This window comes from Plectropomus leopardus, chromosome 18 (genome assembly GCF_026936395.1).
Source record: "Plectropomus leopardus strain MGB_pleo_1.0 chromosome 18, ASM2693639v1, whole genome shotgun sequence".
In the NCBI taxonomy this organism is placed as follows: domain Eukaryota; kingdom Metazoa; phylum Chordata; class Actinopteri; order Perciformes; family Serranidae; genus Plectropomus; species Plectropomus leopardus.
Window position 1 is genome coordinate 31877915 of NC_142193.1, and position 17269 is coordinate 31895183.

The following is a 17269-nucleotide window of genomic DNA, read 5'->3' on the forward strand; positions in this document are numbered from 1 at the left end:
GCATGCTGCCATCACTGACTTCCCCAGAGGCACTGCTGCATCTGTGAGTCACGTTGTGGCCGTTTATGTCAGTAATGATGGGGGACGTGTCCCCTGCTTTCCAAATTTTTAAGACTGGACTGCAGGTGAGGTGGAGGACAGACTAAGAGCTGACACATGACCGAAAAAAATATCAAACTTAAAAATATGTCATTTGAAACCAACCAAAACGATTAATTCATGCAAATCTTACAACGTTATAACTAATTGGGTAAACCCTTTTGTGTGTCCATATTTTTGTATATTTTATTTTTGTATCTGTCTGGTTTTGTGTATGTGTTGACCACTGAATGTACAGATTCAAAATGTTTCAAAACTGTTATTAAAAAAGGAAAAACAAACAAACAAGCGTGTATAGCCATGCCATGTAGATGTATAAATTTAGGATTAAATAATCTGTTAAAAAAAGAAAATATGTTTTTATCATTGTTGTAATATCATCTTTTCTTTCTGTTGATTACAGCTAGAGGCAATACAGAAACACGCCTGGTACCAGTAAGTAACACATTTCTATTTTCATACTTCCTCTGCATTTTCCCCGTTCCATTGATTGATTTTATGTGATAAATTAAAATATGATGCGCAAAATTCATCAGAATTCATCAGAATACCCCAATAAAGTCAAGAAAATAATAATTAGAAAAATTAAATTAAAAGTTCAGTAACCAGTCTAAACTGTCCTAAAAAGGATGTTTCACATAAAAATGTCGTCTGCGTTTGTTTTTGTTTTTGGTTTTTTTTTTTACCTGTTTTTAAGATCATTTAGAGAATGCGCAGTTTTTATTTTATTTGGAATTTTTTGTGTTTTCTCCACCCAAGTGACTGCCACCCACATCCCTCTTATTATAGACCCACAGTATATATAGATAGATAGATAGATCAGAATCAGAATGCTCTTTATTGTCATTATACAGTGTATAACGAGATTGGAGAGCTTCTCCATTCCTTCAGTGCAAAGTACAAAAGCTTTTTACAGAATTAAGTACAAAATAGGTAAAAAAAAATAGCAATAGGAATAAGAATAAAAAAGATAGAAATGAAAATAAAAATAGACTTATATACAGCTATGTACATGGGTGTGGAGGTATAAAGATAGATAGATATACTTTATTGATCTCAAAACTGAGAAATTGGGGTCATATCATATATCACCTCTTTCTTCTATTCATTTTAACCCTTTGAAACCTGGGCAAGTTGGCCTGATTTCTGTAAGAGGAAATAACCCAAAGATTATCAAGAAATATGTTAAATGTTGGGGGGAAAAAAATACTTGAAAATGAGCCGTTAAAACAATGATAATAAAAAATACAATGAAATGACCTGATAGTGCTCAAAAAATATAACTCTGTAAAATAATTTTAGCATAAGTATAGTTTCATGTTAGATATTTTTCACTATTTTTTTAATGTAATAATTTTGAAAAAATATTATTATTATTATTAATTAATTATTTAGAATCTCTCTCTCTATATATATAGAGAGATTTTTATTTATTTATTTATTTTTAATTAATTAATTAATTAATTTTAGCAAATTGCGGGACATTTTTGCCAAATTGCGTAATGCCTTTCCAACATGTTTTCAGAAGATATCGCTCTAATTTGCTCAGGGCTCAAAGGTTTCAATACTTATGAAAGGTGATGATAGTCCAGGCTTCGAAGGGTCAGTCGGGTGAAATTATCAGTTACAGTATACGGCAGATTAATGGTTAACATGATGTTAGTGATGTTAGCACAAAAGCTGCGATGCTCCTGAAGGTTATTTTATAATAAATATTGGTACTAAAGCGACATGTCGGCACTTTGCTGCACCGACACCTGCAGGATCAGAGAGAAACTCACAAATGTTGCTGTCTGTTGTCAATTTAACGTAACGTCTTTCCTGTCAGGGGGGGTCGTAACGAGCCCTGCCCGGAGCAGCCGCCCCCCCGCCGGGTGTTTGTGAAGCGGATCCTGTCCCTGACAGACCTGGACCCCGACGTCCTGGAGAGCATGTACTCGCTGGGCTGCTTCAGAGACCGGGTCAGACTCACACAGGACCTTACAAGTGAGGAGTGAGTAAATAAAAACCCATCAAACACTTTCACCTCGCCGTGCTGCCGAGGAGAATACCGAGAATACGAGTAAACCTGATTCAGTTACAACATATTCATATGAAAGAATGAAAACCATCAGACCTGTGTCTCCACTGCGCCTGTTCATCCCTTTAAACTTGCAGTCACGGAAGTAAAACAGATGCCACAAAACTTCCGTCAGCAGCGCCGGAAATTATGTGCTCGAATCACTGAACTCGACAGGCGTTTTTTTCTTTTTTGCATTCAAAAATTTGCACTTTTCCAAATCAGGCTATAAAAAATATTATACATTAATGTGATTTTTTACTTCCAGTGAGTACATTTTTTAACCAACATCAGTCCTAATCATAAATAAAATATTCATTAATTTTTAGAATTTTAACCCTTTAAGTGCCAGGTTTTTGTCATGATGCCACTTTGTTTTAAGATGAAAAAACACAAAAAAATAAAACTGTTCAGTAGACTACATGCTTAGTACATTTTTTGATGATGACAGCCTGGGATATGTCAATGTTTACCAGCAACATTGATTTTTATGCAGTGTCTGATACTCACACTCGCATCGCTCTGCACAAAAAAATGTGCTTTTCAAAATCAGGCTATGCAAAATATTAAACATTAATATGATTTTCTACTTTCATTGAGTTTAAAAAAATTAATTATTATCGATATACCACATGCTAAGTAGATTTTTTATTTTTTTATTCTGATTATTACAGCCCAGCGACAGGTCACCTAGTGGAAATAGCATGTATTTCCTCCATATGCCAAATATGGTCAAAATGACCTCATCAGGTGGAAAATAGTCAAAATGGCAAATTCAGAGTCAAAAGCCCAGAATGACACCCAGAAATAATACAAGTCCTGTTTTTCTGCTCTGATGGCTGTGGGATCAAAAATGTCAGTTTGAATGGGTTTCAATGGAGCATTTTTTGACCTTTTTTTGAACCATTTTTTGAACAGTCTGAATGTAACTATTTAGTTTCCACAGTGTATTTTAGACTTCTGGACGACATTTATGCAATATGCATGAACACAGACGAAATTATCAAACAATGAAGGATGAAAAGTGCGTAAAATGCGACAAACAATCCCTAAAGGGTTAATAACAGGACATCTGTTCGAGCAGCGCTCCGAATTTCCGAATCCAGTTTGTGCCAGAGTGACTGTTTATGACGATCAATCAAGCACGTGTACAAACGTTCAGCCGCCGGGGTCGAGTTTACAGTCGAGGACACAGAGCCAGAGAAAACCAGGCGGAGCGCGGGGCGCCGAGGTCACGGTGGCCGCTGGGCGTCCGATTTTCTGCAGGTCAGCGAGGCCAGATTCGGGGGCAGCCATGGCCACGGCTGTGCCCTGAGTGTGAGAGCAGAATTTAATTTCTCTCACAGTGTCTTTCTGTCTCTCTGGACGCTCAATTACCGACATCATTAATCTGCCTGGTGTGGCAGAAACAAGAGCGACAGTATCAACAAAGGCTCTTTTATTTCTCTCTGCTTCCTCCTGCTGAAAAACCAAAACCACCAAAACAAGCATACCAACGCTTTTGGGCATGTTTAGGCCTCCAAAAATGTGATTCATTGGGGAGAAAAATAATAATTCCTCGATTCTAAGAGGGTCCTCACACAGTTGGTGCTCGGCCCCAAAAATCATGTTATTGTCATAGTTTTAATTCAGCTTACATTTAGGTCATTATTTCCCTCTTCATGATCTTTTTATTTTATTATGGATTGTGCAGTAATTTGAAAAGTCTGTTTAAATGTGAGAGCTGTTAATTAATCATCAGTAATCGGCCTGATGATCTATGATGATAATTGTGGGATCACCCTGAAGATGGTTTACAGCAGGAGTATTCAACTAATTATTATTGATTAAACTTTCCAGCATTATATAGAAATTAAAAGCTCCATCTTTAAGTTAAAGTTGCAAGCAGCAACGTATGTCGGGGTACTGATGGCGAGCCGGCTAAAGCGGTCGTTTTTGACTGTGAAAGTCGGATATTGCTCGCAGAGAATTTGGACCCGATTATATTTCACACGGTGTAGTGCTTCCAGTGGACATAAGGTTGCAGAGGAGGGGACACAATTTCCTTGGTGTACATAATTTGTAGACCAAACCATGTTAATATCATTTAAATCCAGTGATAATTGTCCCTGAAGGCTTACCTCCTGTTGCCAGTAGGTGGCGCTTTTAAGACTAGTGAATTTTGTCATACAGATGTTCAGGGCGGGACCCTTATCAAACCTATGAAGTTTCAGACAATGTACACCAAACTTACAACAATATCCTGTTTCATGGCCAGACATCAAAATTGTACGCCGCGCCACGGGAAAAACGTAAAAGGTTTGCACGAACCTTAACTTTTTATCATGAAGGGGTGAGGATTGGACACACCCAGTCTGAAGTTGATCGGTGTTGCGTACTTGCTGTTTAATATTTTCAATAATGTTAATAAAAAGTTGTGACTTTAGTTTTGCGTGTGTCTGCAGGGAGAACCAGGAGAAGATGATCTACTACCTCCTGTTGGACAGGAAGGAGCGATACCCGAGCTGTGAAGACGAGGACCTGCCGCCCAGAAATGACCTCGGTGAGAGCACGTGACCTTTTAACGGCGTGACCGAGATTATGAAAGCAACTTTCACTTATCTGTGAATTGTGCTTTCGTGAATAAATAAATAAATAAATAAATATTTTTTTATTTGCAAGAATAAAAAGGGATGACATGCAGATAGGAAGGGAGGGGTGGGGACAGGAAAATAATACAATTTAGAAAATCGAAAAAGAGGTCTTAACTGTAGATGTGCATGGTGATTTAATTTCAGTCCAGTTTTACTTCTAAAGTGTGTTAAAATTCTGATAATTCTGTCACATCATTTTTAATATGCAATTATGATAATATGAAAATTTCCTCTTTTCCTTTTTCCCTGAAAGTCAATTAATTCATTTCATTTCATGTCAAAATTTTAAATTTCATGTCCGTGGACCCTCACAGTGAATAAGATGTAAATGATTATTGTAATGAAGCAGCTGTGTCAGATGGTTTGGGCAAAAAAATATACAAGGCATTCATTATATTTGCGATAATATAATTCAACAAATTAACAAAAGGATCATTTAAGAAAAGAAAAGAAAGTCTTTTGAAAAAGAAAAATGTTTTTCTGCATGTATGTAAATGTACTTGAGTGTTTTTTCGGGTTTGTTGTAGTGTTCGCTCATTTGAAAAAACTTCAGAAGCAAATTTAAAAAAGTTGTACTAAATCTTTTATTTTCTAATATTTTTGTCCTCAGACCCCCCGAAGCGCGTGGACTCCCCGATGCTGACGCGTCACGGCCGCTGTCGTCCAGAGAGGAAGAGCCTGGAGGTCCTCAGCGTCACAGAACAGGGGTCTCCCACCCCGCCTCGCAGGGCCCTGGACACCAACGCACACAGCCAGAGGTACGAGCCGCCACTGACGTACGACTTTTTCATACATCAAATCTTTGTCTGTGGAAGTAAATATCCCTTTTAACCCTTTGAAACTTGGATCGGCATCCTGTTTCTGTGCTGCATTCAGACACTTTTAAGTCTTTAAACTCTTTCAAAAAGATGGAAAAAAAGTCAGTGAGCAAAAAATGTCAAAGTAGAACAAAGTTTGATGTTTATTTATTTATTTTATACATTTTTATAGAATTATTATTATTATTATTATTATTTGTCTTTTTTAAAGAGAATTTTCTTTTTTACTTTCCTATTTTTTGATGTCAGATTTTTTTCCCCTCTAATTCTTAGGTAATTTTCTTGCATTTCTAACAACATTTCATCCTCGTCTTCTTTGAAAGAAATCAAGCCAATTAGCCCAGGTTTCAAAGAGTTAAAAACTAAACCTCAGAGCAAATTAGGATAATGAATTTCAGAATATCTCTTGACTTTTGCATCTGAACATGTCGTTCACCTCAGTGTCTCTGCTGTTTTTTGTCGATGTCTTCCAAAGGTCTCGTTCAGTTAGCGGAGCGTCCACAGGTCTGTCCTCCAGTCCTTTCAGCAGTCCCAGGGTAAGACCTTCACTCCGCTCGACTCGCTTCAGCTGTGGTTTTTGTTGTTTCCAAGCTGACTTAGTTTTCACCATCATACTGAAAAACAAGTCTGAGTCAGGGAGACTCAATGTGGCCACTTCTGCAAAAATGGCAGGGGGCCAGGGGCCCGTCGCAGCAGCCTCATACTTGCTTCTAGGATTTGAGGACATTTTTAGGATTTTTTGTACATTTTTAGGGTTTTAGAACATTTGTCGGATTTTAGGATGTTTCTCTGATTTAAGGACATTTCTAGGAATTTGGGACATTTTTAGAGCATATCTAGGTTTTTAGGAAATTTCTGGGATTTTAGGTTGTTTCTAAGATTTTAGGGCATTTTTTAAAGGTTTAGGACATTTCTAGGATTTTAAGACCTCTGTCGGGGGTGTGGGGGATCCTCCGCTGGCACTTTTTTTGATCAACAAGCTCTGTTTTGATGCTGTTCTTTGCAGTCATCTTTATGTTGAAAGACCTCATGAAATTTTAAAGTTACACCTCAGGTACCTGCTTTCTCCAGTATAATGTCACCTCTGTTAATGTCCCTGTGCCTGCTCTGTGAAATGTGCTGTCCTGTACTTTACATCCCATAATCTGACTAAACGATTACACTATTGAGAGCGGGGGATTGGCACTAAAAGCTGCATTAATGTGCGCACATTATTAATTTTTAGCATCTGTTGATTAAAACAACGACAGATATTTGATTTTGCAGAAACAGGGTGAGAAATATTTCCATGAATAATTGATCTCTTAGAAGGATTTTAAATACTCAACAACTCTGAGGTCTTTGCGTCTCCGGGCTGATCTCGAGTGCACAGCTGATAGCTACGTGGTTTGTTTACATGATATAGCAGAGGTACATATTTAATGAATTCAGAGCTCCGATGTTACTGGACGCTCGTTTTCTGTTGGGACACGATGTTTTATGCAGATGTTGCATCTAATGTAAAACCAAGTGGTAAAAATTCATTACGCCAGTCTGGTCCTGTGTTTGGCTTTATAAACTGTTTTGAACATTTTTACACCGAGGTTTGCGGTTTCTCCCAGTTTCCCAGATGTTTGTTCAGGTTCCTGAAGGCAACATCTTGTTAGTTTATTAGCTGCATTTTATCAGACTTTGTTATCTCGCTGCAGTGGTGTGTGTTGCAGACTGAAAGCTGTTTTATATGTCTGTGTTTGGAGTTTTTCCTATAAACATACAGTATATTGTGTAGCAAAACATATTGTATATATTCACTATCAGCTGCTTCAGTACATAAATATCAGTTTATGCCATCAGTAACAAAAAAATGAAAACAAATTTCCTGTGATGCTGTTTCTTTGTTGCTCAGACTGTCGCTGCCTGTTCATCATACTGTCACATTCTCCGTCATTTTCATTTCATAGATGCATCGCGCTGCCTCGTACAGACGTCTGTGTGCACATGCTCACATGTATGGAGGACCAAATCTGCCATAACAAAATAAATAAATAAATGACTCAACAACACATCATCAGCGGCATATAGACATAAATAAATAAATAGGGAAATTAATGCAATGAGAAATAAATGTAAAAGAAATCAATTTGGAAATAATTAAATATGAAAATAGATTTATACAGAAAAAAATACTTTGTCAAATCAATAAATGTATTTATTTTTATATTGGTGCACATATTTATTTTCAAAAGAAAGCTGCTTATTTATTTGTCAAGTGGGACTTTTATTTCCATTTTTTTCTTTATCATTAATATTTATTGAGTTTTTGATCCAATTATATTACTGCACATATTTATTTATTTTCAAAAGAAACCTGCTCATTTGTTACACAATTGAGACCTTCATTTCTAAAATGTTGTCTTTATTATTTCAATTATGTATTTATTGAGTCAGTTATTTATTTGTATTTATATTTCTTCAGATATTAATTTCCAAAAGAAATCTGCTTTTTTAAGATAATTGAGACTTTAAAATTTAGATTTTTAAATTTCTTTCTTCATTATTTCAGTTATTTATTAAGTGGTTTATATATATTTTACTACTTGTTTTCAAAAGAAACCTGCTCATTTATTGTACAATTGAGACCTTTACTTCTAAATGTTGTTATTATTTATTTTGATATTTCTGCCTATATTTATTTATTTTTAAAAAACAGCTTATTTTTTAGATAATTGAGACTTCTACTTTCTTTTTTCTTTTTCTATGTCTTCACATATTCATTTATTTTCAAAAGAAACCTGCCTATTTTTGAGACAGTTAAGACTTTAATTTCTACATTTCTTTATTGTTTTAATTATTTATTTATTGAGTCATCGATCTATTTATTTATTTTTTACTGTGGCACTTTTGGTCCTCCGTAGACATGGACACAAAAAGTTAAAACACACACAGAGAGCTGCGTTAAAGGTCCGTCCTCCGTCTGATCGAGTCTTGTTCAACAGTCCATTAACCATAAGTCATGACCATTGCTTTCTCTCATCTGTCCGTCCCTCTGTCCCTCTGTCCCTCTGTCCCATCTCTCTCTGTCTGTCCATCAGAGCCCGGTCTTCACTTTCAGCCAATCAGAGGTCACCTCCGCTTCCTCCTCCAAAGACCCCAAACCAGGAAGCGGCACCACCTCTCGGCCCACCCGCCCGGCTCCCGACCCCAAAACACAGACCCTGCCCTCCAAGGGCCCCACGGAGCGTCCCCAGCTCCACTCCATGAAGTCCCTCCCCCTCCAGACTCCTCGCTCTCCCTCCCGTCCCGTCCCGCTCCTCTCCCCCATCCCACGCTTCTTCAACTTCCCGTCTCCATCCGTCTTCAAGTCCAAGAACGTCCACTCGTCCTCTAACTCCTCCTCCTCCACTCCCCCTCCTGTGTCGCAGGTCACGCCGCAGGGCTCGCCGCTGCCCACCCCGCTGGGCACGCCCGTGCACCAAATCCAGCACCCTTCCTCCACCACCCCTCCCTCCTCTTCTTCCTCGTCTTCTTCCTCCAGAGCGGACGGAGCGGGCGGGGCCTCGCTGTCGCTGACGCCGCCCTCCAGCCCGGGCGGCAGCGGCGGTCTGGCCGCCTCCAGCTCCGCCCACTGGAGGACGAGGCTCAACTCGTTCAAGAACAACCTCCTGGGCTCGCCGCGCTTCCACCGCCGCAAACTGCAAGGTGAGTGATGGCGGTGTCATCCTCTCCTCTGATTGGTTAAAATAAAACATCTCTTACGAAAGTGGTGGATGAAGTATTCAGATCATTTACTTAAGTAAAAGTACTATTACCACACTGTAAAAATACTCTGTTACAAGTAAAAGTCCTGCATTGACAATGTTACTTATGTTAAAGTAAGTACTTTCAGGATAGTGTACTTTAAGTATTAACAGTAAAAATAACCAATGCAGAAAAAAAACTTAAAGAAAAGAAAAAAAACTCCCCACCCCCCAAAAACCCTCAAAATTACAAAAAAAGTATTTTATTTTTTTATATTTATTATTATTTTATATTTTTCTACAAAAAAACCCACTCCCAAACAAAAAATTATAAAATTAATCCAAATTTTCTAAAAAATTAAACAACTAACTAAAGCTGTCAGGTCAATGTATTTAAGTAAAAAGTAATATATTTCACTCTGAAATGAAGTGAGGTAAAACTATATAGTGATATGAAAAGGAAATACTCAAGTAAAGTACAAGTACATCAGATTTGTACTTAAGTAAAGTACTTGAATAAATGGCTGTGTACATGTCCAAAGAATGCTCCTAAAACCTGAAAAAATATCTTATTCTGAATGTACTATTTTCCAGTTAAGATATTAGGTATATAATAAGAAAAGGTTTATAATGTAAAAATATGAGGCCTAATTCAGAAAACCCAAACCGAAAATATGCTGTTTACATCAAATTCAGAATATTTTCGTGTTGTTAATAACAGTGGAGCATGAATGTGCATGTAAACATACTGTGAACAGCTGAATCCGTTATTACGGAGAGCAGCTCGTGCTGCAGCGTGCAGCCGGCGGCTCTCTGCACCGTGTCTCTGATCATCTGAAATTAGGCCAATTAGATTAGAGCCTGTCATCAACGTTCACTGCCCTTTTCCTTCCTTCTCCGCTTGTCTTTTTTTAGTCCCCACATCAGAGGACATGTCCAGTCTGACTCCAGAGTCCAGTCCAGAGTGAGTCCACACACGTCTCTGTTTGTCTTTGGTGCTTTCAGAATTACACGGCTTCTTTTTGTCTTAATTTTTGCATTTTTAAGGGACTAAAAACCTGCACGATGGCTTTGTGAATTTATATAACTATATAATTATCATAATTATAGATTTAAAGATTGTAAGCACTTTTCCAGGTCATTTTCTTGCTGTGATTGTTTTATTTTATTTTGTTTTATTTTATTTATTTATTTTTTACAGATTTAAGGTAATTTTCTTTTACTTTTAATATATTTCTTGCATATTCTTTCCTCTGAAACATGGGGGGAACTTGTCCAGAGATGTATATGTATTTATATTCATCATAATTACCTATTTAAAATTATCATTATCAATTATCATTATTATTTTTTAAGTGTTTTTCTCAGATCTCTTCCTTTCCTTTCTTTACATTTTATTATTGAATGATCTAATTTTCATTTTCTTTGGTGCTTTGAAAATTATTTCTATTTTATTTTTGCACATTTAAGAGACTCAAAAGCTGCCTGATAATGTGTGAATGTGTGTTTTTCTGCAGACTGGCTAAGAAGTCCTGGTTCGGTAACTTCATCAGTCTGGAGAAAGAGGAGCAGATCTTTGTGATAATTCGAGACAAGCCGCTCAGCTCCATCAAGGCCGACATCGTGCACGCCTTCCTCTCAGTGAGTGTCGTCCACATCAGATTAACCTCAACATAAAACGCCATGCGTGGCGATAAAGGCGCGTCACCGTTTTCTCTTCGCCTCTGCAGATCCCGTCCCTCAGCCACAGCGTGGTGTCTCAGAACAGTTTCCGGGCCGAGTACAAATCGTCCGGCGGCCCCTCGGTCTTCCAGAAGCCTGTCAAGTTCCAGGTATTATACATTATTAATATACATTATTTTACCTTTTCAGCCTCCAGAACAAAAACGCCAAATCCCATCTTCACAAACGCACGTTTCTGACCAGCAACATTTAAACCAGTTTGTGCCAAATTCAAGTCAACATCGAGTGAAGACGTTCACAAAATAAATACAATGTAAAACTTTCAAGCAGCTTTTAAGCCAAAATTTAAGCAGAATTTTTTGTGTTTGATGTCTTTTAAATAAATGATTCAACAACAAATGGTCACCGAAATACATAAATAAATGAATACATGGAGAAATGAGTACAATGAGAAATAAAAGTAAAAAGACTCAAATGAATTGGGAAATAATTGAACATAAAGTAATACAGAAATATATACTGTGTCAAAAAAATACATTTTATGTATTTATTTTTTAATTACTGTGCATATTTATTTTTTTAAGAAACCTTTCTATTTATTAGATAATTAAGACTTTTATTTATAATTTTCTTTATATAATTTTACAATTATTTAATCATGGGTAAAGACTCTTATTTTTAAATTTTTTGCTTTAATTTCAGTTATTTATTCATAGAGTCATTTATCTATGTATTTATTTATTTTTATATTTCTGTGCATATTTATTTAATTTCAAATATGCATCCATATGGTTAACCCTTTGAGACGTGGAGCGACATCCTTTTTTCTGTGCTGCTTTTAGACGCCTCTCACAAATACTTAACCCTTTGAACTCTGAGCAAATTGGTGTGATTTTTTCAAAAACATGGGAAAAAGGCAATGAGCAGCTTGGCAATTGTTTCTATTAAATTATTTCTAAGCATTTTCAGATCATTTCTTTTTGATTTTCAAAACACATTTTCAGGTAATTTTCTTGTAATTATTGCAAAGTTCTTGCTCACTTTTTTCATTGGAAACTTGGAAAGAAATATCCTGCACATTCCAAGACTTTGTGGGTGTAGAAAAGTATTTTCTTAAAAGTAAGGGAAAATGTTCAGAAAACGATATTTATAATGATCATAATTACATAACTGAAATTATGTTTCAGAAGAAATTTTGATGAGACGAATGAAATGAGCTGATAAGAAAACGTTAGCATTTGTTGGCGTTCGAGTGCGAGCGAGATGAAATCGTGGATTTACGGTCCGTCTCTCCTGCAGGTGGACATCGCTTTCTCCGAGGGAGAGAGGGAGCGAGAGAGGGAACGAGCAGAGAGGGAAGGAAGACGAGAGATGGGCATCTACAGCGTCACCTTCACCCTGATAACAGGTGGGAGGACGTGTGAGAGCAACACACAGGTTCTGATGTGTATTTGCACATTTTCAGTGTGTACATGCAGGTTTTTGATGTATTTGTGCAGGTTTTTGATGTATTTGTGCAGGTTTTTGATGTGTATGTATGGAAATTTTTAATGTGTGTGTGTGTGTGTGTGTGTGTGTGTGCGCGTGCTATTTTAGTGTGTTTATTCACATTTTCGTTGTGTATGTGGACATTTTCAGTGTGTATGTGCAGGTTTTCAGTGTGTTTGTGCACGTTTTTGGCGTGTTCGTGCATGCTGTTGTTGTGAGTGTGCCGGCATTCAAGCGTTTCGCCCTAAACGGCCTCTCGAATCTGTCAGGTCCCAGTCGCAGATTCAAGCGTGTGGTGGAAACCATTCAGGCTCAGCTGCTGAGTACTCACGATCAGCCTTCTGTGCAGGCACTGGCTGGTAAGAAACACACAAACTGACACACACACGTATAAGTACGCACACGCGTAAATACACACCGACAGACGCACACATACACATATAAATACACACTGACACACACACACACACACACACACGTGTATTTGTTTATTTCACGTCCTTTCTCGATGATTTGACCTCTGACCCCTCAGATGAGAAGAACGGCCAGCTCTCCCGTCAGCCCAGCACGCCTTCCCGTCAGAACTCCCGGCGTTCGGAGAGCGGATCGGAGCGGGAGCGAGGAGAGAAGGAGCGCGCGGCGGAGGCGGGGAGCGGAGGCAGCGGGAGCAGCAGCGGGACGTCCTTACAGAGACGAGGGTCGGGGAAAGACAAGACCAGACTCCTGTCGTCGTCCAACGGGACGCAGTCTCACCCCTGAAAGAATGTCGCGGAAGAGAGGCGAGGCTCGTCCGCCCGGCCGCTTTCTCTTCCTCCCCTCAGTCCTTCCCACGTTCCTTCCTTCCCCGTTTCCTCACTTCTTGCCTCGAGTCCAAAGCAGCGGGACGGAGGGGGACGTCTGTCCTTGAAGCTGACGTAGGGACGAGACGGCGGATTCCCCACAAACTGCTGATTTTATCACAAGTGTTCATTTGTGCGGCGGCGGAGGAAGCCGATCTCTAATCAGCCTTCAAGGGCAGCTTCGCCCCCGAGGGACAAGCCCGAAGACGGGATGTCCGAAGAAGCTCACAGCTGGAGAAATAACCCCTCCGACGGATCAAGAAAGCACATGACCTTCCCACCGACCAATCAACACACGCTTCAACTGCAACAGGAAATGTCCTATCAATCACAGGAAGTCACCGTCCAACCACAGAGCCGCTTAAATCATCAGCTGTGTTCGAAACCGTTCCCCATCCAAAAACGAACAAAGATTACAAGACAGCCAACTAGAAGCCTTTTGATACTTTGCATTAAAGTATTTGAGGGCTTAACTCATTAAAATACGTCACGTTCGGCTCACGCTCATCACGGCCCGCACCGAACGCGATTGGCTGTGAGGAGATCGTGTGAAAAGTGATGCGTGAATGATGTAGGAAACGTGGAAAACAAAACTAAGTGCTTATTGTCAAAATGGTCAAATTATTATATCAAATTATCGTACATAACGGCAATGTAGGAATTATTGATCGCACATCGTACAGAGGGCAAAATTATCGTACAAATACGATTAATATCGTACGTGTGGCAACACTGCCACAGCTGCTGAGCCGAGGGCTGAAACAGGAAACAGGACCGCCGCTGACGACACCGCACTTCCACATCATCAGAACTTAAATCAGGGCTCCCAAGGATCCTTAAAAAGTCTTAAAAGTCATTGAATTCATTGATCTAGAAATGAGCACTTAATTGGTTTTAAACTGACTTAAATTAATGATTCAAAAGTCTTAAAAATGCTCAGACATGCTCAATGCTCAGTCAGGATAAATGAGTCAGTCAAATCACTGGAAACATCTTTTTTTTGGCAGGAAATAATTTAATAAAATACTTTCCTTAAACTGGTTATGATGGCAGTCTTATACGAAGATTGAGAAACCACCAGATATTTCCCGCTCCTTTATGATAATATAATATCTTCATTGCTCCAACCTAAAAAAGAGGGTTTTTTTCCAACAAAAGCTATAATCTAACTTTTTCACTGGACAAAAAAGTCTATTTTTTTTACAATAAATATTTGGGCTAAATAAAATTGTGCATGTTTAATTTGGTTATTAGAAAATTGGTCTTAAAGTTTATTCCAAGTGGCATTAAAAAAATCAAAAAAGTCTCAAATGTAACTCGCCTTAAGCTGCAGGAATCCTGATTTCAACAATTTAATTGGGATTTAACAGAAAACCTAACACGCAACATGGATATAACCTTTGTGATTGGTCCTCCTGAGTGCTCGCTTTGTTTACTGCGCTGCGTCACACGAATATGCCGCGCTTCTTTTGATGCATTGATGTCCAGAAAGTTTCCGCGTGGTGTCCGAAATCTCGTTCGGTTGTTCCTTATTTGATACACAGTGAGAACAGTGAGTGAGAGAACCGTTTCGAACACAGCTTTTCTCTTTTATCATTTTCACCTGAATCATCACGTCTCCTCAACGCCACCTGACCAAACACGACGAGTCACATGACAGGAAATCTCCTCTTCTCCTCACTTTCGATTGAAATTTCTTCACAAGCAAAGAAACCAAATGAGGAAGAAATATAAGAAAGAATGACAGGAAGAGCCTGGATCTGGACACGATTGTTAAAGTGGATTTTATCTGTCAAACTGTAAAAATTGAGGAGTCCGAAAGCAGAGAGCGAGATGACGGATCTGAATCGGGCCACGCAGACGACTTTTCCTCGAGTGTTTGAGAGGCATAAAATCCCCACAGTTATCTCTGATTTACACTGATGAAGCTATGATACCGTATTGCCTTTAAAAGGAGGAGAAAAAGTGGATAGCTAGTTAGATTTAGCCCCATTTTTCGGACACTAGTCACCACAGGTAGAATGTCTTCACGAGAGGAAAAAATGAATAGATAGATGGAGACGAAACGGAGGATAGATAGCAACAGGTATCCAAAGGAAGGACTAAAGTCAAAGTCTTGATCAATACAACGATCATGTGGCATATGCACATTGAAAGAGTTCTTGTTTGCAGTGGGTTTTTTTTAAATCTCAAGAAAGCCTTGAAAAGTCGAGCTTTTGTGATCAAAGGTCAAAGTCACTGTGACCTTTCTAAAGTCTCATTTTCAAAAATCTCAAGAAAACCAGAGGGAAAATCCTCAGATTTGGCACAAACGTTCACTTGGACTCAATACGCAGGTTTCCATTAACCCTCAAACTGTGCAAATTGAAATTGCGAATGTAAAGTCCGCCTGATGAAAACACGTCGATATCGAAAAAAACTCTCTAACAGTGAGCCAGTGTGCACAAAACCAGGACCCTGAAACCGAAGCAAAATAGAATTCAGCCTTCTTTATTTTGATTATTTAATGGATAAGTTGATGAACTGAAAATTGAATAGTAAACATTTTGATGATACGATCATTTTAGCTGCTTTTTTAAAACATTTGCTGGCTTCATGTTTCCTAAATTGAGAATGTGATGCTTTTCTCTTTTTCTGCGATCGGAGGCACATTATGTTTTTGGGTCGTCTGACCGTCCATCCCATTTTTGTGAACCCAGTATCTCAAAAACACCTTCAAATTTTGAATAAATGTTCAGTTGGACTCAGCAATGAACTGATCATACTGTGGTGGTCAAAGGTCAAGGATGCTGCAAACTTTTGAATCCACAATTCCTCTGTGAAATCTTGGACTACATCTCCCAGAAATCCCTCATACGTGGCCGCTCCCACGTATGAGGGGCTCGGCTTTCCATCACGGCTCCATAACACGCCTACGAGGCCTCGGATTGGAAATAATGACGGTTAGTGCGGTGGCTGCAATAGAAATAAAGCTGCTGATGTTCTGAACGTCCGTCGCCATGGTTACTGGGATGTTGTCACCAGAGGAGAAGTCACACAGCATCACTCAGTGGAAACACAGTCAGCGTTGTGTTTTATCCACATTTCCAAAATATCGCTTACGTTTTGTGCAGATTGTAAAGGAAACCTGCCTAATGTCAGAAGTTCCAGATATCGCTAAATCAGAATTATAAGTCTATTATAAGTTATAAGGCAAATTAATTTGGTCCATATCCGTATTGATTTGTCCTTCTTAGCAATGTCCTCATGTTCGCTTCAGCTGAACTTATTTGTGCTTGCGATCGCGTCACACCCAGTATGGATCGTAGAAATAATTAAATTTGACCCAGAACTCTTTGTTAATGTACATATGAGCATGTGAATAATGTATGAAAGACTTGCAAAAAGCCCAAATCTTTCCATTTTAACCCAGACGAGAACTAAAGTCCGTAATATTACAGTAACTGAAGATGAAGAAGAGAAGTAAGAATAAAGAAGCTGGTCAAACAGGAGCTTTTTAAACCCACAATTAGTCAACCGAAACCCTTCCTACGCTCCTCTGTGTTCGACAATAGAAGCAGGAGGATGCAGGGCGACGCCAAAGCCCCAAACAAAAGCCTCGGCCTGTCCTGCGTCTCTGAGAGCGGAGACACGGGGAGGACAGAGAGACAAACAAATAATGTACTTTTTACAAGACGGAAAAAAGAACTGCACACAGATGAAGAGGAAAAATGAAGCCACACATAAAGAATGAAGTTTAACTCATTTGTTTGTTTTTTTACCTTCCATACTTTGTTTTTTCGACACCGCTCCTGTCTTTCTGTCCTTTATGTTCGCCACCAGCAGAAAAGTGGGCGGCGCCAACCACGTGAATGTCAAAAAACTCTTTTGAAATAGTGTACACATTGTTTCATATATTTATTGAAGATGTATTTATTTATTTATTTATTTGCCA

The 17269-nt window shown here is 38.7% G+C and overlaps 1 protein-coding gene across 2 annotated transcripts in view; it reads left to right on the forward strand.

The window, feature by feature from the left end:
* brsk1b (BR serine/threonine kinase 1b) overlaps nt 1–16504 on the forward strand; it is a 29112-nt gene extending 12608 nt beyond the window's left edge. The window contains exons 9-20 of one of the 2 annotated variants that reach the window (XM_088069028.1): nt 503–534; nt 1928–2092; nt 4603–4706; nt 5402–5549; nt 6085–6145; nt 9011–9287; nt 10241–10289; nt 10843–10966; nt 11056–11157; nt 12308–12416; nt 12766–12855; nt 13029–16504. In XM_088069028.1, the coding sequence (XP_087925154.1) occupies nt 503–534; nt 1928–2092; nt 4603–4706; nt 5402–5549; nt 6085–6145; nt 9011–9287; nt 10241–10289; nt 10843–10966; nt 11056–11157; nt 12308–12416; nt 12766–12855; nt 13029–13255 (1488 nt within the window). In that variant the 3' untranslated portion in view covers nt 13256–16504. Of the gene's footprint in view, nt 1–502; nt 535–1927; nt 2093–4602; nt 4707–5401; nt 5550–6084; nt 6146–8680; nt 9288–10240; nt 10290–10842; nt 10967–11055; nt 11158–12307; nt 12417–12765; nt 12856–13028 lie in introns of both variants that reach the window. The other variant, XM_042505778.2, reaches the window with a different exon arrangement.
* The last annotated feature ends 765 nt before the right edge of the window (nt 16505–17269 follow it).